We start from the raw sequence: 23797 nt of genomic DNA, 5'->3' as shown, positions 1-23797 counted from the left end.
TAACCAAGAGTATATCAGCTGTACTACAAAAATCATGCAAGTCTAAGTTCCTTATCAGCACTAGCTTAAAATGACTACAAACAATCAGCTGTAGACAATACTCTGCCTCTAGTTTATTTTAACTCAAGTTCCAAAATATTGAGTATCATCTCTCATTTACATTCCACAATTTGATTTGACGCTTATACTTTTTTACATTCAACAGCAAATGTAGCTCAGATGTATTTCCAATCAAGCATGTCCAGAAGCCACAGGACTTCATTCTCAGAGTTTGCAGCATCACAGAAGTCTATCTCAATGCCAAAGACATCGGTGATACTGTGAGCGGTGTTCGCCATGAATAACAAGGAAACCCAAGCCCTGATTCCAGATATGAATGGATGTCCTGGTGCAAAGATTAGGTAGTCGTAAGCCAGTGCACGAAATGCATTACCATCAACATATCCAAAGAGGGATTGATTTACAATCCGTGCTATCTGATTTGTGTCTTTGCGACTCACAAGAACAGACACAATGATCGTCTGCCCAAGTGGAAAAGAAAATCTTGGCTCAACTTGCATTATCATCTTGTAATCTGTACTGTCCAGATGAATCTTGAGTGCATCAGGTATTCCTGGAGGTAGATTCTTTAACCCTCTCCGGAGCACAGTGCCTGAGACAGCTTCAGAAAATATCAGAGTCTGTTCAGACCAAAGGTCAATAAAGAATTCCAAATTGTTGAAGGAAAGCCTTGATGGAGGAAGGGGCTGAGGGGGTTGGGATCTAGAAAAAGTCAAAAAGAGCTTGTGGTAACTTATGGCTGGAGGAGGTCTTTTGCAAATGGAAGGCCACTTCTTGGTGCAGATGCACTTCCAGAAGTAGTCATCCCTGGCAGTGTCTCTCCACTGACGACTTACAAGCATGCATGAAACTAGATCTTCACCATCAAGCAGAGTGAACACTGCCTTCAAAACTTCAGCAGATATCAAATCTTTGGCCATTGTTGACTGCCAAAAGATAATTCAACAGAAAAGAAAACGAAGCAAAGGCTCCAAATCAGTTTCTAAGTTTTCTGTCGTTAAGCAGAAAATGGTGTACCAAAGCAGAACTTTACCTGCAAAATAAAAAAAGATTATGTTATTCCAAAATCCTATCACAGGTGAGTTTCGCTAGGCCAACTGCAAAACTGAGTACAAAACATGGTGGCACCAAGAACAACTGTGCTTTACAAAATTCCAGCACTAAAGCACCGGATCCCATAAGAACTCCGAAGTTAAGCGTGCTTGGGCGAGAGTAGTACTAGGATGGGTGACCCCCTGGGAAGTCCTCGTGTTGCACTCCTTTTTCAATGTTTGCAGAGCTTGTGACTAAGATTGACAGGCGATCCGGCAAGGAGCTGGAGAAGGAACCCAAGTGGAGATGCAGGTTTCGTGAAGATGGTTCCTACAAAGCCAATGTTTGCAGAGCTTGTGACTAAAATTCCTCATTCAATCACAAAAGACTTAAGAAATCATAAGGACGAAAGGTAAAATTTTGATTCTACCAGAAACCACTTCATTAATGTCAAAGCCTATGATTTTCTTTTTCTTATAAAAGAAGAGGTGACAACTCCTATTGTGAAACTTCCAAAGAATAATTAGCTAAATAAAAGAGGGGGATGAAAGAAACAGTAACACCTTCCCTAACTTATTACACTTCTTCTATTGTTACACCCGTTAGGATCTAACTCGCCAAGATTAGTAGCACATCAACTTAAGCTACTGAAGAATTCTCTCATTGCTGAGGTTAAGGTTTGAAATAACTTAAATCAATATGGTTGATCTGGCTGACATCCATAAACTTAGCACACAGTTTGAACCATAGAAGTACACAACTTTAATCACAGAAGTTATGATTACAAACTTTGTGCACAATAGAGGCACTTGTGTTATATTCTGTAAGATTTACGTTAGAGTCGTGTGGATCCAACTTAATCTCATGTAGGTCTAATGTATATCATTATAGACCCATACTTCATCTAGTCCAAAATTTTTAAATATAAAATGCTTTATTCATGTCTACATCTTGCAAACCAAAAATTAAATGAGAACTTTAAGGAAAATTACACCTTGAATATAGATAGATTGTTCTGAAATAGAGCTCTACCTATAAAGAAGGAATAGAGAGATTCTTAGTGCCTTTGGTTGAAATTCAGGCTTGAAAATTCTATGAATCAGAGAGAAATGAAGTAAAAGAGGTCAATTGTTGAGGTCAACTATAGTTTTTCATAAGTATATATTATGAAAATTCTAGTGCTAAGTAGTAAGTCAAGATGATGTAAGTTTAGTATTACCTTAATTTTGATATAATATGGTTTTAGTGTTAGCTATAGGTCAAGCCAATTTGCAATTAGTCATTTGCAGTTTTTGTATAAGAGTGGGAACAGTATTCACCCAAAGATATTATACAGTGCTCAGCTGATTAGTTTAGGCATTATTTAGACAAATTTTACTTCTTTTAGTTAGTAAGGACTCTATTAGGTAGATTATTATATAGTTGATGTAAACACATCCCCAGACACTTGGATTAGTTTGAGAAAACTGGCATGAGATACTCTAACCCATCTCTCTCTAGGTTTCACCCACACTACATTGTTGTTTATCCATCTCCTCTTCCTTTCTCTTATTTTCTGAATTATTTCTCTAGCTTGCATTTGGTTACAGTGGAATAAAGACCCTTTAATCTGCTGAGATCCATCTCAAAAACAAGTGGAAATTGCTGTGATAACATTGCAGCAGCAATCTGATTGCTGTGTTGACAATATAACTGATATGAAATTGAAGATTAACAGTTCTTGAGCACATCAAAGACGTCCTTTACTGGTGGTTTTCAATGCTATTTCGATGCTGTTTCATCCACATGTCAAGTAATCTGAAATGGTCAAGACCTAGAAGAAAATATCTATTCTACAAGGATACTAGATCATGCCACACTCAAACTACCCATTTATATTATGCTACCAACACCAGCTTGTACCATATATCAATACAAAGTCAAAAAAATCAGTGCATGCAGCATTAGAATTCATGACAAAAAGTAATTTCTTGGTTTTTGGTAGTGAATAAATAGAATTTAAAAGAACATTAAGAACCCATGAGAAATCTCCGAAGCAATGAAACATTTAGAATGAATCATGTTAAAGAAAGTAAATTATTAAATACCAAACAATATAGAACTTGTAGTCAATCTATCAGCATCAATGGATTAAAGAACTAGGTGAAAAACAGGGTCCATTCTCTTAATATAATGACAACTTGCTCTGAAAGAAACAATACTGAGTCTTGTCCACATGTCAAGAGTCTAGACCCAAAGGTCAAGTGACAATAGTTCACAAGTTCATGTTAACATAAATTTAGGAAACATAAAATATAGGTAAAAGATCAAAAGTAAAAACTCTTCATGGTCAATGACTCAATGTTAAAGTTACAATCATGCATGAGGGCCACAACTCTTTACAAACCAGTCCAGAAAAGTAAATTTCTGACAGAAATTCTGGAGACATAATTGTCGACTAGAAACAGCAAAAAAGATCTTTTCTCAAAGTCACATGATGATAATATCCAAAATTCACCCTTAATCTCATGATTTGTGCATCAATAACTGTTTTATAAAATCCTATAGTATCAATCCCAGATTTCTCAACTGAAAAATAAAAAAAATACAAAAAAGCCCAATCTAAAATGATATCATTTACCAGATCTTGATTTCATTGTCTCCTACAACGCAGATATAAAATAAAAGCCCGTTTTAGCCTCGTTTATCCTACAATCTTGTGCATTACCAGTTGAGTTGTCCAAGTCTGAGTAGTAACCAAAATACAAACATATAAAAACAGAGATCAAGAAAAAAAAAACTTCAAATTAACTCATATGATGTTAACAGATGCCATAATGAACAGAAAAATTAGCAATATAAGTTTCGTAATTTCCAGTACTCTGAACTACGAATAAACTTCGTACAAATCAGACAAACAGATAGATCAAAAAAAAAAAGGGGGAGAGACAAGATGCGAGAAGACTAATAAATTTACCAAACTCAATCACCAGATATGTTAAAAACTCCCAAAGCGCCTCCGAAATCTCAGCAGGAGCATGCTTGATAACCTAACAGATGACCCCAGCGGGAAAGAATGGAGCACAGGGGAGTACCAAGGAACTCGCCACGCCCATCGATCGGTTGGGGGAAGAAGAGGCTCGAGTCCTTCGAATCGGCAGGGGGAGCGAGTGGATCTGAGACAGGCAATTGCGGTGGCGACGGAGGAAAGAGATCGTTGTGAAGCAAAAGAGACGGCGAGCGTTAAATCGGGCTGAGACAATGCTGTTAGCGACTCGTCGGGAGAAATCAATAGCAACTCAATATATAATTGACATTTAAATAAGTAGCATCGGAAATACCCAACTTACCAATCCGATACTTATCCGTCCCGTTATAGTGGGTCCCATTTGGGGGCTCGTGTAAGACCAATTAAAACAAGGGTAAGTTCGAATGTTGAAAATAAATAACTTAAAGAAGCAGCATAAATATTAAAATGCCCACCTCCACCCTCACGGTCCTCGTCTGGTGGTAGGTACTGGTGGGTTCCACGATCGGCGTTTCACTTCTCCAATTGTCGCGAGGGTAAGGTTACGGTAAGAATAAAGTATTCAATGAAACGAAGCTTTTTTATTATGTTCCCAAGTGGTTCGGGTTTGGACGGATGGCCCAGAAGATCACGATCGTCTGATTTTGATCTGATGGCAATGTGTAATAATTCGTTCTTGAAGAGAGCTTAAGCTACGCTTTCGCTGCTGGAGGCGTGGAGGAGGACGACAAAGCCCCGCCTTTCGCCATCCAATTCGAAGAAGAGCCCGAGACTGTTCGGCCGGAAACTTCCCTCCTATCCAAGAATCTACGGCGGGCAACTTCGGAAGAATCTCCGGTCAGGGGTGACCGTCATCACCGGCAAATCCACGGTGCGTTTTTTGTCCCTACATTCCCGAAGCAATTCAACGATCGATAATTCCAACTTCAGCTTCCTACAGTTTCTAGGGTAATTAGGGTCAATGCGACACGATCTTTTCCCCACAGAGAAGAAACTTTAGGTATAGGCTAGTGTTAGTGTGAACAACTTTTGAGCCGTGGCCTCGGGGCCGTCGCGGCTCGGTTCAGGTCCGAATGGCGGGGATCTTGCTCGGAATCCCTCGGGGGTTGCCGATGCGGCCGGTTGCAGGGATCGAGTTACGTAGGAGCTCGTGGGGGCGTTCTGCGGGGAAGGGTTTCACTCTGCGGCGTTGGGAAGAAACAGCTCCGTCTTCGTACCTGCACACAGGTCGGGTCGGAAGCTCGGCCCGACCCCTCCGACGATCAAGTCAATGATGTGGATTGGTGCGGTGTTTTCCTGTGTGTCTCTCTTCTTCTTTTTTTTCCCTCTGTCACTTAGAACACGAGGGTATTCATAGGAAAGTTTAGTGTTACCTGATGTGCCTGCCCGCAGGGCGCAGGATCGTACCTCTGATGGCGTCTGACATCGCTGTTGGCGTGGTATGAGGGATCGAGCCTGAGCGGTCGTTAATGGGCCTCGGCCTGTGTTCTGGTTCGTTTGACCAGGCTCTGTCGGGTTGATCGAGGTGTGAGCTTCGTCTGGGTCAGTTGACGTCAGCCCGAGTCTTGTCGCCATTTATTACCCTCATCATATTCCCCCCCCCCCAAAGGAAGCTATGCGTCGGTTGTCGTAAGGCTGGTCCGAGGCATGGCTTCGGTTTTAAGGAACCGTGTCTACCGGGCGGAGGCCGGCTCGTTGCCAAGGGTGCGGGAATCGTGGAGCTTGACAATTGATGAGGGTTGGATGTATAGCGATGGCTCTGGATAGTGTGCGGCCGAGGAGCATGGAGCCGAGGAACACGACGCAGGCGGGCTGGCCGCGCAGGTGTGGTCTCGGGAAGCATGGAGCCGAGGAGCACGACTCAGGCAGTCAGGCCGCGCAGAGGTCGCGGTCTCAGGAAGCATGGAGCCGAGGAGCACGACTCAGGCGGGCAGGCCGTGCAGGTGTGGTCTCGGGCAGCATGGATCCGAGGAGCACGACGCAGGCGGGCAGGCCGCGCAGGTGTGGTCTCGGGAGGCATGGAGCCGAGGAGCATGGAGCCGAGGAACACGACGCAGGTGGGCTGGCTGCGCAGGTGTGGTCTCGGGAAGCATGGAGCCGAGGAGCACGACTCAGGCCGTCAGGTCGCGTAGAGATCGCGGTCTCGGGAAGCATGGAGCCGAGGAGCACGACTCAGGCGGGCAGGCCACGCAGGTGTGGTCTCGAGCCGCATGGATCCGAGGAGCACGACGCAGGCGGGCAGGCCGCGCAAGTGTGGTCTCGGGCGACATGCGGCCAAGGAGCACGACACAGGCGGGAAGGCCGTGCAGGTGTGGTCTCGGGAGGCATGGAGTCGAGGAGCACGACGCAGGTGGGCAGGCCGCGCAGGTGTGGTCTCGGGCGACATGCGGCTGAGGAGCACGACGCAAGCGGGCAGGCCGCACAGGTGTGGTCTCGGGCAACACGCGGCCGAGGAGCACGACGCAGGCAGGCTGGCCGCGCAGAGGTGGTCTCGGGCAGATTGCGGCCGAGGGACACGGCTCAGGTGGGCAGGCCGCGCTGAGGTGGACTCGGGCAGTCTACGGCCGAGCCGTGTAGATACAGAAGGCGGTTAGGCCGGAGCTAACCGCGAGCCGGGAGGCAGTCAGGTAGATACTGAGCCTTCGCTCGGAAGAGACTGAGGCAAGGCCTAGATTCCTTTTACGAGGACTACATCGGATAGCCACCGCGGGTGCTTGACTTCTTCTATGGAGCTCGCTGCCAAAAGTCGCTCCTCCTTCTCTCGGCCACCCAGGCCTCTGCTGCGATGTACTGGTTAGCCCGCTGGAGCATATCTGGTACTGTGGTGGGGGGTCGCTCCACGAGGGATCAGAAGAATCTGGAAGGTCGCAGGCCTGTCATAAACGCCTGCACTAACAGAGAGGGATGAGCGTCCGACGACCCCCGGATTTGTGTTGTAAAGCGATTCACAAAATAGGGGAGGGGCTCGTCCTCCCTTTGGTTGAGTCCGAGGAGTAGTGCAACGGAAGGCTTCGGCCGTGCATAGGCCACGAAGTGGAGCTCGAAGTCCTTGACGAGCTGGTCGAAGGAAGCGATCGTTCCGGTCTTCAAGCCGCTGTACCACGTGCGTGCTGGCCCCCTTAGGGTCGTGGGAAACGCCCTGCACATCAAAGCATCAGCAGTTCCGTATAGCGTCATCTAAGCCCGAAAGGCGGCCACGTGGTCCGCGGGGTCGGTAGTGCCATCGTAGGCGTCCAGGGAAGGGAGTCGAAAGCTCGCGGGCACCGGTTGGTCGCGTATTTCAGCTGCGAACGGTGACCCCCGATGTGCATCGTCCCCTGGCTCTCCCTTTGAGGCATGGACCTTCTTCCGCACTTCTTCGAGTCGTTGACTAAGAAGGTGCAGCTGGGCCCGGAAGGAGTCCGCGGAGTCGGGAGATATCGCCTCATGCTCGGGTCGGCCGGCAGGGTTTCCCCCTGCTTGATCTCCAAGGGGAAACACCCGGGTCTGGGGTGAACCAGGGAGTGCAGAGGTGGTCGCGTGAACTGGTGCAGAGGACTCCACTCGGCGTGTAGGGCGGGCTGTCGATGGGTTCATTGATTGGGAAATGAGCGGGACGACGGTCTGCACCATTCCCGCCAAGGTTCGGACCTGGAGGGCAAGGTCCTGAAAGGCTTCGGATGACACGGGCGAAGGAACGCTCGGAGCGGCCTCGGGGGGAAGCAGACCTGGGTTATTGAACAAATTCCAATAGCGTTCCGAGGTCGTGACGAGGTCCTCGGCCCGTGGCTCGTCACGCGAGGGGTGCCCGGCCTGCGCCCCAGTTAAGAACGATCCCTCGGCGGGGAGTTCGTCGAGGTCAGTCTGAGGATCCCGTGGCATTCGGCCCTCCTTCTAGCTCCAATCTATTAGTGTGAACAACTTTTGAGCCATGGCCTCGGGGCCGTCGCGGCTCGATTCAGGTCCGAATGGCGGGGATCTTGCTCGGAATCCCTCGGGGGTTGCCGATGCGGTCGGTTGCAGGGATCGAGTTACGTAGGAGCTTGTGGGGGCGTCCTGCGGGGAAGGGTTCCACTCTGCGGCGTTGGGAAGAAACAGCTCCGTTTTTGTACTTGCACACAGGTCGGGTCGGAAGCTCGGCTCGACCCCTCCGACGATCAAGTCAATGATGTGGATTGGTGCGGTGTTTTCTTGTGTGTCTCTCTTCTTTTTTTTTCCCCCCTCTGGCGCTTAGAACGCGAGGGTATTTATAGGGAAGTTTAGTGTTACCTAATGTGCCTGCCCGCAGGGCGCAGGATCGTACCTCTGATGGCGTCTGGCATCGCTTTTGGCGTGGCGTGAGGGATCGAGCCTGAGCGGTCGTTAATGGGCCTCGGCCTGTCTTCTGGTTCATTTGACCAGGCTCTGCCGGGTTGTTCGAGGCGTGAGCTTCGTCTGGGTCAGCTGACGTCAGCCCGAGTCTTGTCGCCATTTATTACCCTCATCAGCTAGTTCGATCAATTGTCCGGATGAGAGCAGGAAAACAGATTCGTATTTAGTTGTTAATTTTGTTGGATAATTTATGCATGTTTTCTTTGATTTACATCTGAATGGAAACGTATTCCTGTTCTTCTAGATGTTAAACTCGCTTGCTCGATCCCGTAAATTAAAGGACTTCAATTGGAAACCATCAATGGCACGGAAAATATCTGTTGTTCGCAGTTGAAACATCACTTCGATACCTCTTTCATTCCTAAAGATATGCTCAGTAAGTGTATTCAACATGAGTTTGAAGGATATATTTCTGATGAAACGGAATATTATTGTCGTTCCTGTAAAGAAAGGGAGGGATTATATACAAGTGTAACTGTCTCTCAAATAGTAATAATAAGATGTTGTTAGCCTAAGATCAAATTAAAAGAATAAACAAGGCAGAAAGGAAAAACTATATTGAACTTCTCAAAACGAAAAATACTTATAAATCTTGAATGACTCTTAGACTTCAGCCTTATAGGCTTAAATACTTAAGGCTTCAATGGATCTACATATGTAAATACCACTTAGAAATCTTTAAAAATTGTTCAATACTTACATTTCTCTGATTTTTTTTTCTTATTAAGATCCTAACTTATTTATTAAAAAACAAAGAAGTCTACATATTATTGTTCTTCTATAAGTGGATGATCTGATTATCACTGGTAATGATGAAATAGAGATTTCAAAGTTTCGTTGTGATCTTTCTCTTTGATTTGAAATGAAAGTGTTGGGAGAGCTTAATATTTTTCTTGGTCTAGAGATGATGAATACAAAATAAGGTATATTTATCTCTCAAACAAGTTATGCAAAGAAAATTATTGAAAGGTTTAGAATTAATAAAAATAAGAAGGTTTCCACTTTACTCGATACAAATATAAAGTTAAGTTGTAATGATGGGAGTATTCTTTCTGACTCTCGATCTTTTCATGCTGTTATTGGTAGTCTCATCTACTTAACAATTACAAGACCAGATAGATATTGCATTTTTAGTTGGTCTTATAAATTTTTTTATCCAATCTCTAACAGTGATTTAAAAAGGCGCTTGGGCGCTCACCTAGGCGCTCAGGCGAGGCGAGGCGAGGCCCGAGCGCCTCGCTTCATTTCCAGGTGGCCCGCTTCAAAGAGGCGCCGCCTAGGCGCTCGCTCGAGCCCAGTCGCCGGGCGCTTCGGGCAAGCGCCGCCTAGGCATAACTTCCCCAACCCTAACCCTGCTCACTACCGCTGCTCGCTGCTGCCGCTACCGCTGCCACTATTGCCGCTCACCGCTCTCGCTGCCGCTGCTCGCTTTTACCGCTGTCGCCGCTCGTCACTCCCGCTCCCGTAGCCGCTGCTGCTACTCGCTACTGCCGCTGCCTATGTCGCCGCTCGCCGTTCCCGCTGCTCGCTGCTGCTGCTGCCACAGTCATCGCTCGTCGTTGCCGCTCCCGCTTTTCTCAGCACCCTCGGTCTTCCCTTACACTCTTCTCTTCTCTTCTCTTTCGCTTCTCCTCTTTCAAAATCGAAAATATACTGTTAATAGTATATAGTATATTGTTAAAAGTATACAGTATACTGTTATACTGTATATTGTTAACAATATACAGTATATTATTAACTGTATATAGTATAACACTATTATTTTGATTTTAATACTATTAATTTTAATATTATTAATTTTTAGTGCCTCACTTCGCTCAGGCGAACACCTAGCGTCTCGGGCGTTTTTGGACCGTGGCGCCTTTTGGCGCCTAGCGCTTTTTAAATTACTGATCTCTAAGTAAGCCACATCTCGATGCAGCAAAGAGAATTTTAAAATATGTGAATTCTACCCTTGGAATTATTCTATAAGAAGGACATACATCTTGAATTGTATGGCTATGCAGTTGTTAATTTGGTGGTGATTTGGATAATCGTAGACCTACTTCTGGCTATGTCTTTTTATATAATTTTGCTTGCATTTCATGATATAGTAAGAAATAATAATCGGTTTCTCTTTCTACAATTGAAGCAGAATACAAGGCTTCCTCACTTGCTAGTTAAGAATGTATATAGTTAAGGCGTTTAATTGAGGACATGTATTATCAAATTAACAAACTAACTATTTTATAGGGTGACAATCAAAGTATCTTAAAATTGGCTACAAATCCAATTTATCATGCAAGAATCAAGCATATTAAAATTGAATATCATTTTATCTGGGAAAATGTGCTTCAAGGAGTTATTGAGGTCATGGAGATAAAAAGTAAAGATAATGTAGTAAATATTCTTACCAAATCTCTTTCCAAAGGACCATTTGAAAAGTATTGAGCAATTTTTTCATACCAAGCTCTGGGAGCTTGCTTTAACCCATAAAGGGCCTTCTTGAGCTCGCAAACATAATTTTGTTTGAAAATAAAAATATACTCTAGTGTTTGTTCCATATAAATATCCTTATCAATTTCATCATATAGGAATGTACTACATACTGATCAGTGTTCCAAAGCTTTTATTTAAGATTAGCTGCTAAAGCAATCATCATTCTAATAGATATCATCTTGGTCATAGGACTAAAAGTTTCCTCATAATTTTCTCCATATTTTTAAGAAAACTCATTTGCAACAACTTTTACCTTATAACAATCTATACTTTCATCTGATTTATGTTTCATCTTAAAAACCCATTTGCAAGTAATTAGATCTACATTTGCAGGTTTTGACATAAGATTACAAGTTTCATTTTTATGAAGAGCATTTATTTCTTCATTCATGGCATCCTTCCTCACCTTAACACCTTTGGCTTTATCAAAACAAGTAGGTTCAAGATCATCAATTGGTTTAAAAAAGAAACAGAGACATATGCTTACATTATCTTTATCTCTGTAATATACTGGTTTGACAATTGTTATTTGTTATCTTCTTAATATTGAAATTTCCTCTTCATAAACATCATTACTCCCCCCATCACTTTGATCCATCATTGATGATAAAGAAATAACAGAAGTAGATACAGATGAGAAAAAAGATGAGCCAAAATCCATAAGAGCATTATATGATAAAAGAAACTCAACTATATGTTTTGAACATATATCACTTTCATTATCATGATTGATATTTTAAAAAAAAATTATTGTGAAGGATAATAGCAAGAAACTTCATCAAATATAATATCTCGAGATATCACATACCTATATGTTTGTGGATCCATGCATTTTCAACCTTTCTTCCTTTCATCATAACCAATAAAAATGTATTTCTTAGCTTTAGCATCAAGCCTGCTTCTCTTTAAGTCTGGTGTATGAACATAGTATGGAGAATCAAATACTCTAAAATGTTTAACATTTGGTTTCTCATCAAACATGAGCTCATATTGAGACCAGATTGATTGGACTAAGAGGAGCTCGATTAATAACTTAACTTGCATATGCCATACCTTTTGCCCATAAGGCTTTGGGTAAATTCTATGCATAAAGCTAACACTTACAAGTTTTTATGGGATGTCGAATCTTTCGTTCAGCCACACCATTTTGTTACGATCTATCTACCATGTAAGTTTCCTTTTGATGTCATACTCTTTGTAAAAAGAGAAGAATTTATCAGAAGTGAACTCTCCACCATTATCGATGCATAATCTTTTAATTTTTCTTTGACGTGCACTTTCAATTATTAACTTGAACTCTTGAAATTTTGAAAGAACTTTCGATTTTTCCTTTACAAAATAGACCCAAGTGAACCTTGTAAAATCATCAATAGAGAGAAGCATATAATGAGAACCTGAATAAGATAGTGCTTGAGTAGGACCCATTAGATCACTATGAAGAAGCTCTAATGGAAATTTATATCTTGAAAGTGATCTATCAAAAGGTTGCTTGTTCTTTGCCATATTGACAACCTTCATAAACTTTATTACTACTAAAAGTAGTAAGATTAGAAAGATCATTCACTAAGTCTAGCATGCTAGATTGATGCATTATCATTTGTACTTATCTTATCGATATAAGAGGTTGATGCTAACAAAATATATAAATCTTTGACCCTTTTACCAGTATGTACTACATTTGCATTTAATTCTTTTATATTACGAAGAAACTTGACTTTATTAGGACTAAAAAAAACATAATTTCTAACATCAACTATATTTGCAATAGAAAAGAGATTTTTGTGACATACTCTTCAATGCAATAGGATCATTATCTGCCATGATAATTGCATTATTACCTTCATATTGATGAAGATTTGTGGATTTAATACCATCACTAGTGAGATGATGACCATATCATGAATCAACAATCCAGTCATATTCGAAATTGATAAATGTCATGACCTCAACAGTTTCAGCCATAAAGCACTTGCCCCAATCTTCATCAGTAATATTAGAATTTTTTTTATTTATAATGTTTTCTCCTTTAATCTTCACACGATAATTTTTCTTGATATGGTTAAACTTGCCACACTTATAACACTTAATCTTTTTTTGATTTGTACGATTGTTCGAAGAAGACTTTTGTTTGCTATTAGCATCATCCTTCTTCTCTTTATCGTTATCATTATCATTTTTTTTATTTATAAAAAAAGCATCTCCATCTCCTTTTAAAATAGAAACTCTCGCTATTTGACAAGCTAGGGATTCTTGAGAGGCAAGAAGATTTTCCAACTCTACTAAGGATAGTTGTTGAATCCATTCTTGAATAGATGTAACATAAGGAATATATTATTTTCGAAGATCATAAATAATATAATGTTTTATTCGTGTATCAGAAATAGACTCGTCAGTACCTAAGATTGGTTTCTGTGAATATAAATTTTGTCTTCAAAAAATACTGAAAAATTGAGAGATCACCTTGGATAGTATTTGCTAAATCATTCTTTAAATACTAAAGCCAAACCATATTCTTTTTGTTGAATAATGCATTAAGAGTTATCCAAATCTCTAAAGTTGATTTGTAATAAATAATGTGTTCAAAGAGACCATGAGAAATAGATCTCATTAATACAAATTTAGCCTTTGCATTTAAAGTTCTCCATCTTTTCATGGCGTCTTCATCTACAACATCTGGTGTTGTTGTTGCATTGCCACCAACCACGTCCTATAGATCTTTCCCTATAAGAGAGGACTCTAAACAAGTCTTCTAGATCTTATAGTTAGACTGATTAAGAAGTTTAATACCAAATCTTCCAACTCGACTATAATATTTCGTAATTAAAAAAGGTTATCTTCTTCACTAAGGAGATCTTGAAACACATATTATCACCCTTTTGGCTCTGATACTATATGAAGAAAAGGAGAGATCACATGCAAGTGCAACTCTTTCTCAAATAGTAGTAATAAGGTACTACTAACCCAGGATCAAACCAAATAGAAAAAGAAGAAACCAAGGCAAAAAAGAAAAACTATATTGAACTTCTAAAAAAGAAAAACACTTACAAATCTTGGACGACTCTTAGACTTCAGCCTTATAGACTTGAATAATTAAGGCTTGGATGGATCTACACATATAGATGCCATAGATGCCACCTATTTATAGATGAGAAATACATGAATATCTAATCTCTACAACTTTATTTAATCTTATTTAAAAGGTAAGATATTAATTTGAGATCTTCTAAAATATATTTTAACTTTTTTAAACTAAGAATTCTTTATCCCTACAACTATACCTAATTCTCTTTAAAAGACAAGATATTAATTTATGATCTTTTAAAATGTATTTTAATTTCTTAACAGTTCCTACTAAGTTGGAAATACCGTGTGAATATATTGTTTCTCCCGAGTTTGAATACACTGCATTCGTGATATGCTTGTAAGTGGAATTCTAATCAATAATTCTATATACAAACCTAGTGGATTGGAAAAGCTGATCTTATCGGTGGTGTGTCAAACTTACTTATCAAAAGTTGAAAAAATTATAACCTCATCCAACAAATTTTTAAGTTGCGACATTCTAACTTGCTACTTCACTCTTCACTTTCTTTAGATGTTAAAATTGTTGATTAGTTTAACTGCTAAGGATTTTGTTAAATCATCACAAGATCATAGGATCAGTGCTTGCCTTACCACTTATTCTTAAAATGAAAAAAAAAAATCACGCTCAATTCTTTAGTCCTTTTCATTCGCTTGGGGGAGAAGGGAATGAGAAGTGCATACTACTGCCAGTTGGCATTAGCTTGAGGCAAGTGGAGATCCTGGTTAAAGAAAAAGAGCAGTATCCAATCTTCTTGGAAGTACATTATTCTTTTTGGTCTTCATTCCCCTCTCTATAATGTTTTCTCTCTCACACATAGATATCCACATAGATATATGAGCATGTGAAATAAGACAACATAGAGTCAGTAGGCACGAGGTCGAGGAGACAAGTGCAGTTTCCCCTGTGAAGGTCTGTATCCAAAATATTTGAGTACATAACCTTTTGTTGGTTTTCTCACTCTACTGTCCCTCACAAATCTCTCTCTCACTAATACACAGAAGTGTTTTGGCATGAATTAACAACTGCAGATAGGGTCACTGGGCAATAGATGCCACCTAATCAATCTGATTCTTATCTCATTTTGGTCGATGATCCACCAGGACATGGTGGATCCCTGCTTTGTTTGCTGCCAGCATGTGGCATGTTTTCTTTTATGGCCACGCAGGGGAACTGTGACTGTGTTCAGCAATAAATGCATTCAGTAGTAGCAAGATTTTTGGTCAGACTGCTGCTGCCTTTCTGTGAGCCATAGATTCTGGGACATATTTTGACAGTCAACCTTAAACTGCATCTGGATCATTGTTTGCAGTTTGTGGATTCAGAATTGTCCTCTTAGGTGTTCCTTGCCTGGAAACAAACCTCTTCTGATGTCAGGCATTGTGGAGAAGTGTTCTTGACGGCACTGACAAAGAGGTGCAATAAAGGTGCACTGGTTATTGACTTACTATAAATCTAGCTTGGTATATAGTTCTTTCATAACTCTTGTGGTTTCTGATCGTGGGATGAAAGTACCTCGTCATTTTGAGTTTCTTCTTGGGGCAATCCTTTTCAAGTTAGTTATCTATGACCCATTGTAATGAACTTATTATGGTTCTTTATTCAATTAAGGAATCAGGTGGAGATTATAGAGGTGATTCTGCTACCAACATTTCCTGGATATACCCACCTAATTGGGATGTCACAACCTCATCCTGAGCAGCAACCCAGTGTTGGCGACATGCAGCTGTGGCAACAACAATTGATGTACAAGCAATTGCAAAAGTTTCAGAGACATCAGCAATGTCATCAACTAGAACAGGGAGCAAGACTGCTAAATTTTTTTCCGCCACTCATCTCATTTACCTACAGTAATAGATAATATGCCTGTTAATGATATGTCAAGTTACATGACCCAATAATTTTGTTGGAACCATGCCCATACTGCCTAATAACTCTCAGATGTTAATTTCTGGCAATATGAACTGTGCACAGTCAGGTGGCTCATGTGCCATGCAGAATCCCACAAATGGTCACACTTTTTTTTATAACAAAATTCCAGACGCAATACAGACAACAACTTGATCAGTCCTTTAATGGCATGCCTGTCTATGGTAACAAACCCATTACAAATCAGTATTCTCAATTCATTGGGATGTCTAATGATGCTACTGGTTTGATGAGAAAGGCAGCAGCCTACCAGATAGAAGAGGCATTTGATCCATATGACAGTTTTCAAATTGATCAGTATTTTCCTGACAAGGCTGCACGGAGGAGAGTTTAAGTTACCAGATGGAGCTTTCAAGGAAAAGGTTTTCTAGGACACAACCCCATGCAAGATTTGAGCAGTGATGTTACGTTGGGAAATTTTCACCAAGCAAATTATATGAAACATAATATTCAAGTTGTGGAATTTTGTCATAGGGAGGACCAAGATGATTGGCCAGGTGATTTACAGGAAAAACAGGCAGTGCAAGTAGGGATTTCCAGTGGTGTGGCTAGTCTAGACCCTTAAGAAGATAAGATCTCGTTTGGTACCAATGACAATGATAACTGGGGAGCTTCTTTTGGAGGGAGTCTTGATTCTTTCATGGGAGGCTATCCACGTGGTGATCCTTTACTGAATGAATATTTTGGCTCAATCCCTTACGTCCAGCGTGGGAGCTGGAGCGCTCTTATGCAAGATGCTGTACAAGCTTCTAGCAGTGAACAGGGTGCAGGGTGTCCTTGAAGAATGGAGTCGCTTGAATACATTCAGATACATCTACTGATAGTGGGAAGCTGCTGGATGCTTGGAGTGATAGCAACTTGCAGAATTCATGTTTCCCCTCTTCGCCTCTTTTATGATGCCAATGGGACTCAAATTCCATACTATTCCTAGTTTTCAATATAATTTGAAGTCTTTAAACGAAGAAGATGATGGGGGTACCAAGTGAAGTTCCCAATGTGTCTTTTCATCAGTTTACTGGAGAAGCTAACAAGATACAGTTTCTTGGAAATCAGGAGCAAAAACAATATCTAGAAGGTGGTCAATTACAAATGTCAGTAACTAATGAAAATATGGGCAGGGCACAGATATGAACAGAAGGAAAACAGTTCTGAAGACTTCAAATTTAAGTCACAGATTATAGTGGGCAGTTGGACTCAGGAAGAAAGCATGTCCTTTTCCAGTATTAATAGGCAGAATAGTGATAGTAGACCAAAAATGGCTTGAATACCAGCTACCCATTGGTGGCTGATGGAGATGGTTCTTCACTTGTACATGAAACCCATGACAATGAGTGGAAGCTGGGTGCCACCAGTTATGTTAATCTAAATGGTGGAATGCAACCATTCAGATCTAATATTGGCAATTCACAGGAGGTGGAGACTGAAATGTGTAGCTTTATCTCTAGTACAAAATCAAACACCTCTAATTTAGTTTAGGAAACAAATCAGCAGATTACTAATAGACATCAAGTTGTTTTTGAAAAAGATTTCACCCATGATGCATGTGCAGATTCTCAAGGCAATGAAAATATTGGACGTCCGAATCAGCCAAGCAGGACATTGCAACATTTGGAAACATCAAGTGGCAGCAACAACAAAAGATTGGTCAACACCTATGACAGCAAACATAGATTTCCACATGTTTTTTCAGGAGAAGACTGACTATATGGTTGCTATGAAGGAGACTCAGTAGAGAATTCTCTTCTAGGGAACCAAAAGTCCTTAACTCAATATGAGCAAAAAAATATGGAATCTTCTTTCCCTTCAAGTCACCTTCTAAATTTTCAACGACCAGCAGATGTGGTTTTTCAAGGATCAAAAAATGTGGTGACAAAGAATGTTGGAAACTCAAAGTTTGATAACCATGATGTTTTGAACAATCACATGGATGTGACAGAGGTAAATGAAAATATATTATTTAATTTGGATTTTATTGCTGTCCAACAATTTACTTCTTTAGTCTTCACAATGCATGCGTTTCAACGTTTTGATGCTTTTGTACTATTATGGTGCTTTTGTACTAAATTTACAGAGAATTGCCAAATGCTAATGGACCAAAAGAACTGCATCCTAGAGACAACATTCTTACCCATGTCTTGAGTGGTTCTTTTGATGGAATAACTGCTCAATTTTCTGAGAAGCATTTCTCAATCAAGGTATGCTTTGGCTCAAGTTTGCTCCTCTGCTCTTTAATGCTCATTTTTGTTTTAGGAGTCTCTTTGTCAACTTAGTATGTGTTCATAATATTTTTTGATAGCTTAATCATAATGTTTTAGGATCATAGTTTTTAAATCTTATTAGTGGTTTTTACAGATTCTTTTTTTTTCTTTCTAACTGTTTGGACACCTTTAGAAGTGACAGGATGATAGCAATAGACTTTCATGATCAAAGCTATCTTTGGTGATCAGTGTTCAGTGTCCAACATGTGGGGAGAAAGAAAGCCTAGTGTATTACGGTGGTCCAAGGGTATTAAATTTGCTTAATGCAGGTGCCTTTCATTCTGACCTGAAATTAAAGTAAACAGTAATCTGCAACTTTCGTTTGAAGCATTAGAAGCAGAGAGTGGGGAATAGAGATGCAGACTTGGAAGGAAGAAGATGGACACCTATGGTCAAGAGTTTCCTTATAATGACAATATCAACTTATATTTCTGAATGCACAATATTTATTCAAAATAGAGGAAAAAAAGACAATAAAAGACTTGGCAATTTGGACTTTTAACTACTTAACTCACCACTTAATGAATTCAAAATTAGGAAATAATGACAAATGAAAGCTAGTTCAAAACCCTTGTCAGTTGAACATTTTTTTCTTTAAGATATTAAATCTTTTGTCACTCTCAAACTTGAAAAATAGGGGATTTAAAAATGCATATTGATTCAATTTTCTTTTTTATTGTCTGAATCATACTTTAATTCAATTGAAAACTAATCAATTTGACAACTTTATGTTAAAGGAATTCTAAATGAACCTATTTGAGTCTCTTTATCTAAAATAAAATTGTGAAACTCCTGCCATTAATCTGTAGATAGAAGAATGTAGTGGCTGTATAATTTTGATCTAAAAAATTCTAGAAAATTGAATACAATTTTATCTAACACAAGTGTATCTATGTTTTTCCGGATTATATCACTTACATATCCAGACTTTTTCACATGCATCTTTTTTGTTTAATGCATTCTCTATCATGTTTATAATATATTTTTTTTCTATTACCATGATTAATGAAAATTTCTGGATTTGGCATCAGCTTGTTTGCTGTCTTGTTCTAATGCTTGCATTATCATGATCTCTTTCAGTCAAAATGTTGTTGAGCTTCTTCGCAAAATTGATCAGTTAAGGAATGGTGATGAGTTTAATGCACCTGTTAGACCTGCACAAGCTGCTGCTAATGCTTGTCACCCTCAATTTAGGCCGTCTACCTTGCAGGGTTTTGGGTTGTGGCTAAACCAACCATCTCAAAAGCAACCACTTTTGAACTCTGAGGTTCCTCCTCAGACCTGCTTAATTAACCATAGGCAGCCACTTGATCAAAATGCAGGTCATATGGCTCAACCTTTGTCAACTTTTGCATCAGCTAGGTCTCTTCCTTGTGAAGCATCTCAAGTAGAAAACTGGAGAAATAGATCGAACATTTCTGGACAAGAAATCAAAGGAGCCTCATGTTCTCTTTGACTTTCCTTATGTCAGAAATCATTTTCAGGAAGAGAAGCAGCTGCAAGAGCAAGAAGAAGATGTATCTTGCTCTAGTTATCATGAAGTAACGGATAAAACTGGTGATGTTTCCCTTGGTAGCCAAGCTGATTTAAGCACACTTGTTAAGAATGATATGCTCCTTAGGCAGCCACCTATAAATCATAACGGAGATGCAGTTGATCAGTCTGTTGAGACGCCATTTCCTATTCCAGCTGATAGAGTTTCACCTTGCTTATCCACCAAAGATGGATCTTAGGAAGGCAATAAATGCTGGGGGTTTTCATGTTAAAAGTTCTGATCTTCAACTCCCTGTTAAGGAGACGAGATAAGGCCCTCAACATCCTTTTACTGGCAGGTCTCAGCAAGTTGGCTTCTCAAAAATGTTGCACGATGTGTCACCAAATTTATCAGTTCGACATTGCTTAGCTGGTCTGCAGCTTCACAGTGTTGCTCCAAGCATACTTCAGACAATAATAAATCATGGTAAGAATACAAGTTTGTTGGACCTGCAAAATACAGATGGTTGAGGTAAAAATCAGGAAGAAAGTTCTCTGTCTGAAGTAGGTCTGAATTCCATTTCACGGGACGGAGATCATTAAGTTGTAGCCAATTTCTTAAAACCAAAGCAAGCTGAGTATGCTAACAATGCTCTCTTCGATGAGGAAGAACCAGTAAAAAGTAATCTGTTTGATGGAGATTCTAATGTCTACATTCCATATTTGGTCCAACACCAACAGGATGTTGACAAGAGCAAAGGTAATGGTTCAGGATTTCACCCTCAGGCAGTACATGCTCCAATTAGAAATATTACTTCTTCTAGAAGTGATGCTTGTTTCTCTGGAAGCACTTTAGTACCTACAGAATCTCAAAAGAGAAATTACTCCCTACTGCAACAAATGCAATCCATGAAGGATGCTGATTCCAATTCGAACATGACCTAAGGACACAGGCTTAAAGGAGCTGACTTTAAATCTAATGCTTATCAAATGGAGCATAATGCAAGTCAGAGATTTTCTTCTAGGCAGAATACACTCTTCAAGGATCCTGCAGAAGGGAAACTTGTTGCAAGTTCACAGAGTTCATTTCCATCAGATGTCAAAATGTTATGCTTTTCTTCAAAGAAGAATGAGAGAGATTCAAAAATAACATCTATTGCAGAAGATCATGATCTTCAAAATCAAATGCACTCTCAGCACTCCAAGATTCTCAGATGACCTCTTCTTTATTAGAAATGCATAAAACCTATGAAATCAACAAGGGAATGGCTAAACATGATGGACAGAGTCCCAAATCTGCCACTCAATTTCACATTTTTGCAGAAGTTCCTTAGAGCACAGAAAACAGTTCTATACTAGAACATATAGTTGATAACAGCAAAGTTGATACCATTGGGCAAAGTACATTGGCCAGAACTATAGCTACCAATGAATCATCTGCCCTTGCACTGCCTCCCATTGTCATGGATCATGGTGTTGTTCAAAGGTCAAAAAAGCGTAAGAGTGCAGCCTCAGAGCTACGTCCATGGCATGAGATCTCACAAGGTTTACAAAGGTACCAGATGTTGGTTTTCATTAGTAGCACTATGATGAATACTTTTATTATGTTATGAAATAACCAAATGAATACACTATCCATCAGAAAATTTATACTAGTTTTGTACTTCATATTTCTTGTGCAACTTAAGTTTCAGCTTTGAACATTTTGTTAATTTTGATTTTTTTAAAATAATTTACTGTATGACTGAGCTGTATTAGACTTGGGCTTCCAATAGTTTGATTGAGAAAGTTAGTTGATTCGTCATTTCAGGTTAAGTAGTCTATTGCTCTATATTCTGTCAGCACCTGGTGAAAACTGAGAAGTTAATGGGTGTGTTTGATACTAGGTTGGTGATGAAGCTGAAGTTATTAATGGACCATCAATGCTTTCATCACGAAGAAGGCTAACTCTGACAACTCAGATGATCCAACAACTCTTACCAGATTTACCAGCTACAATGCTTAATGTGGATGCAACTTCAGCTTATGAACAAGTGACCTACTCTGTTGCTAAATCAGCTCTTTCTGATTCATACAGCAAGATCTATTCATCAGAAAGAGATTCTTGTTTAATTGATGGTGATCTGTAAGTTTTTGTTCATATAAAATCTGAGGAGTTCAATATGGAATATTGTTACTTTTTTTACATATGTTTTGCAGATGTTTATTGTGTTGTGCATCGTTGAGTCATGTTCTAAAATGATTTCTTTTTGTTTTTTAAAGATAACCAGAATGTTTAAGTCTTCTCTGGTGGCGGACTGTATTTTCTCAAATATTGTGGAAGAATTTAGTGGAAGGTCCAACAGGCTTGAAAGCATGTTCTCAAGGTATGTTCATTTGTAGATGATCCTTGTGAAAATCTTTTCCATTTTACTTGCTTTGCTTACTACTTATTAGTGTATCTTTTCTGTTGATTTTAATCTTATGCAGGGAAATCTCTGAACAATACATTTACATGTGGATTTCCAGATTTCGATCGGATCATTGTGTTTGATAGTTTTTTATATATTGACTGATTATATAGGTTTCCAAAATCCTATGTGCATTTGTTAGTAATTAGCGTGTGGCACGTGCATTTGCATGAGCTTATTCCAGCAAAAGTTATAGTGAGCATGGTTTATATTACCGGTTTGTATCGGTGTACCGACCAGCTATCGGGACGATGCATACCGAGCTATACCGACACATGATATACTGAGGTGTATCGATGTACCGCCTATACCGGTCCTCTATCGGATTGGTACATATCACCCGTACCGAGCGGTATGCTTTGGTACGTCAAACCTTGATAGTGAGAACTAATACATAACTCATTTCCTCTATTATGTTGTATAATATTAATCATCAAATGGACAAAAGTAGTATTAGGAACTATTTCACATAGTATCTTCACCGATGTAATATCTCTGGTTTAGTCCCACATTAGAAATGAAAGAAGACTTTGACTAACTGACTAAATATGTCTGTTGTCTTCTATCAGGCTCTTCAAGTGATGAGCTTAATGGATTAGTTATCTCATTAGATTAGGTATCGTAAAGGGTCCATGAATGGGGTTGAAGACACTAAGATGTTGAACCTCACATGCCCCTTGTTAGGGTTTGATCCCGACAGTGATTTCAAAAGGCGCTTGCATGCTCGCCTAAATGCTCGAGCAAGGCAAGGCGAGTATGCGAGCGCCTTTTGAAATCACTGTCAGGATCAAACCCTAACATGGGGCATGTGAGGTTCAACATCTTAGTGTCTTCAACCCCATTCATGGACCCTTTACGATACCTAATCTAATGAGTTAACTAATCCAACAGACGCATGCTCGCCCAAGCCTAGTCGTCGGGCACTTCGAGCCAGCGCCCGATTTAAACCAGGCAACTGAACTAGCTTTTTAGGTTTAGTTCGGTCGCATTTGCGTTAGTTGGTTCGCAGCCTCCCCCTCATGACTTCCCCCAACCCTACTTGTGATTCCGCCACTGACATTTCCTCTCTACTGTCGTCGTCGCTACCTCTCTCCGTTGTCATTGTCGCTGCTCTCTACTATCATTGTCGCTGCCACTATCGTTGCCTCTCTCCGCTGTCGCAACTCTCCATTGCTATTGTCGCTGGTCTCCATTGCCACTGCTGCTTCCTCTCTCTGCTACCGTTGCTCTCCGCTACCGCCCGTTGGCACTGTCGCTATCACTACTCTCCGCTGCCATTGTCACTGCTCTCCAGTGCCACCTGCTGCTACCGTTGCTCTCAAATAGCAGCTTCTTATCCGCGACTAAGTTCTCACCGTGACTCAGCTTCTCACCTCGGTCTCCTTCTCACACTCTACTATTAACAGTAGAGAATATTTTAAAATATTAAAATATAATTTGTTATATTTTAATATTTTAGAGTGTCTCGCTTCGCTCAGATGAGCGCCTAGTGCCTCGGGCATTTTGCGACCTTGGCGTCTAACGCTTTTTAACTCATTAGATTTCGAGTTATGTTGGGCATTAGCGAGAACTTCAAGCTCCTAGATGTGGGACATTATTACATTTTTTGGTATATTCCTATATAAAAAATGGGAGTAGACTTTGATTGATTTAGAAAAGTTAGATGAGTCTACTACCA

The 23797-nt window shown here is 40.4% G+C and overlaps 1 protein-coding gene, 1 long non-coding RNA gene and 1 pseudogene across 17 annotated transcripts; 2 read left to right on the top strand and 1 right to left on the bottom strand.

Annotated features, from left to right (window-relative positions):
• Nucleotides 1-89: 89 nt before the first annotated feature.
• Nucleotides 90-4369, bottom strand: LOC135583550 (F-box protein At5g39250-like). Of its 16 annotated transcripts, none has more exons than XM_065136831.1 (4): nucleotides 4049-4368; nucleotides 3713-3817; nucleotides 1280-1422; nucleotides 90-1093 (listed from the first exon to the last, which is right to left on the bottom strand). In XM_065136831.1, exon 4 carries the CDS (start codon nucleotides 978-980, stop codon nucleotides 216-218), a length of 765 nt encoding a protein of 254 aa, XP_064992903.1. In that variant the 5' UTR covers nucleotides 981-1093; nucleotides 1280-1422; nucleotides 3713-3817; nucleotides 4049-4368; the 3' UTR covers nucleotides 90-215. The 16 variants fall into 16 exon arrangements, with proteins under 16 accessions (XP_064992903.1, XP_064992906.1, XP_064992908.1 ...); XM_065136834.1 differs by having other exon boundaries at nucleotides 4062-4368; XM_065136836.1 differs by having other exon boundaries at nucleotides 4167-4368.
• Nucleotides 1206-1317, top strand: LOC135630031 (5S ribosomal RNA; annotated as a pseudogene).
• Nucleotides 4370-4802: 433 nt separating the features above from the next.
• On the top strand, nucleotides 4803-22682 carry LOC135629456 (uncharacterized). Its single transcript, XR_010493235.1, has 7 exons — nucleotides 4803-4970; nucleotides 15621-17876; nucleotides 18010-18133; nucleotides 19277-21224; nucleotides 21556-21794; nucleotides 21932-22035; nucleotides 22139-22682. It is a non-coding gene; the product is annotated as an uncharacterized LOC135629456 (long non-coding RNA).
• The last annotated feature ends 1115 nt before the right edge of the window (nucleotides 22683-23797 follow it).

The sequence above is a fragment of the Musa acuminata genome, chromosome BXJ3-1 (assembly GCF_036884655.1).
Source record: "Musa acuminata AAA Group cultivar baxijiao chromosome BXJ3-1, Cavendish_Baxijiao_AAA, whole genome shotgun sequence".
In the NCBI taxonomy this organism is placed as follows: Eukaryota; Viridiplantae; Streptophyta; class Magnoliopsida; order Zingiberales; family Musaceae; genus Musa; species Musa acuminata.
Note: the sequence above shows the minus strand (reverse complement) of the source record. Positions and strands in the feature narration are given on the sequence as shown.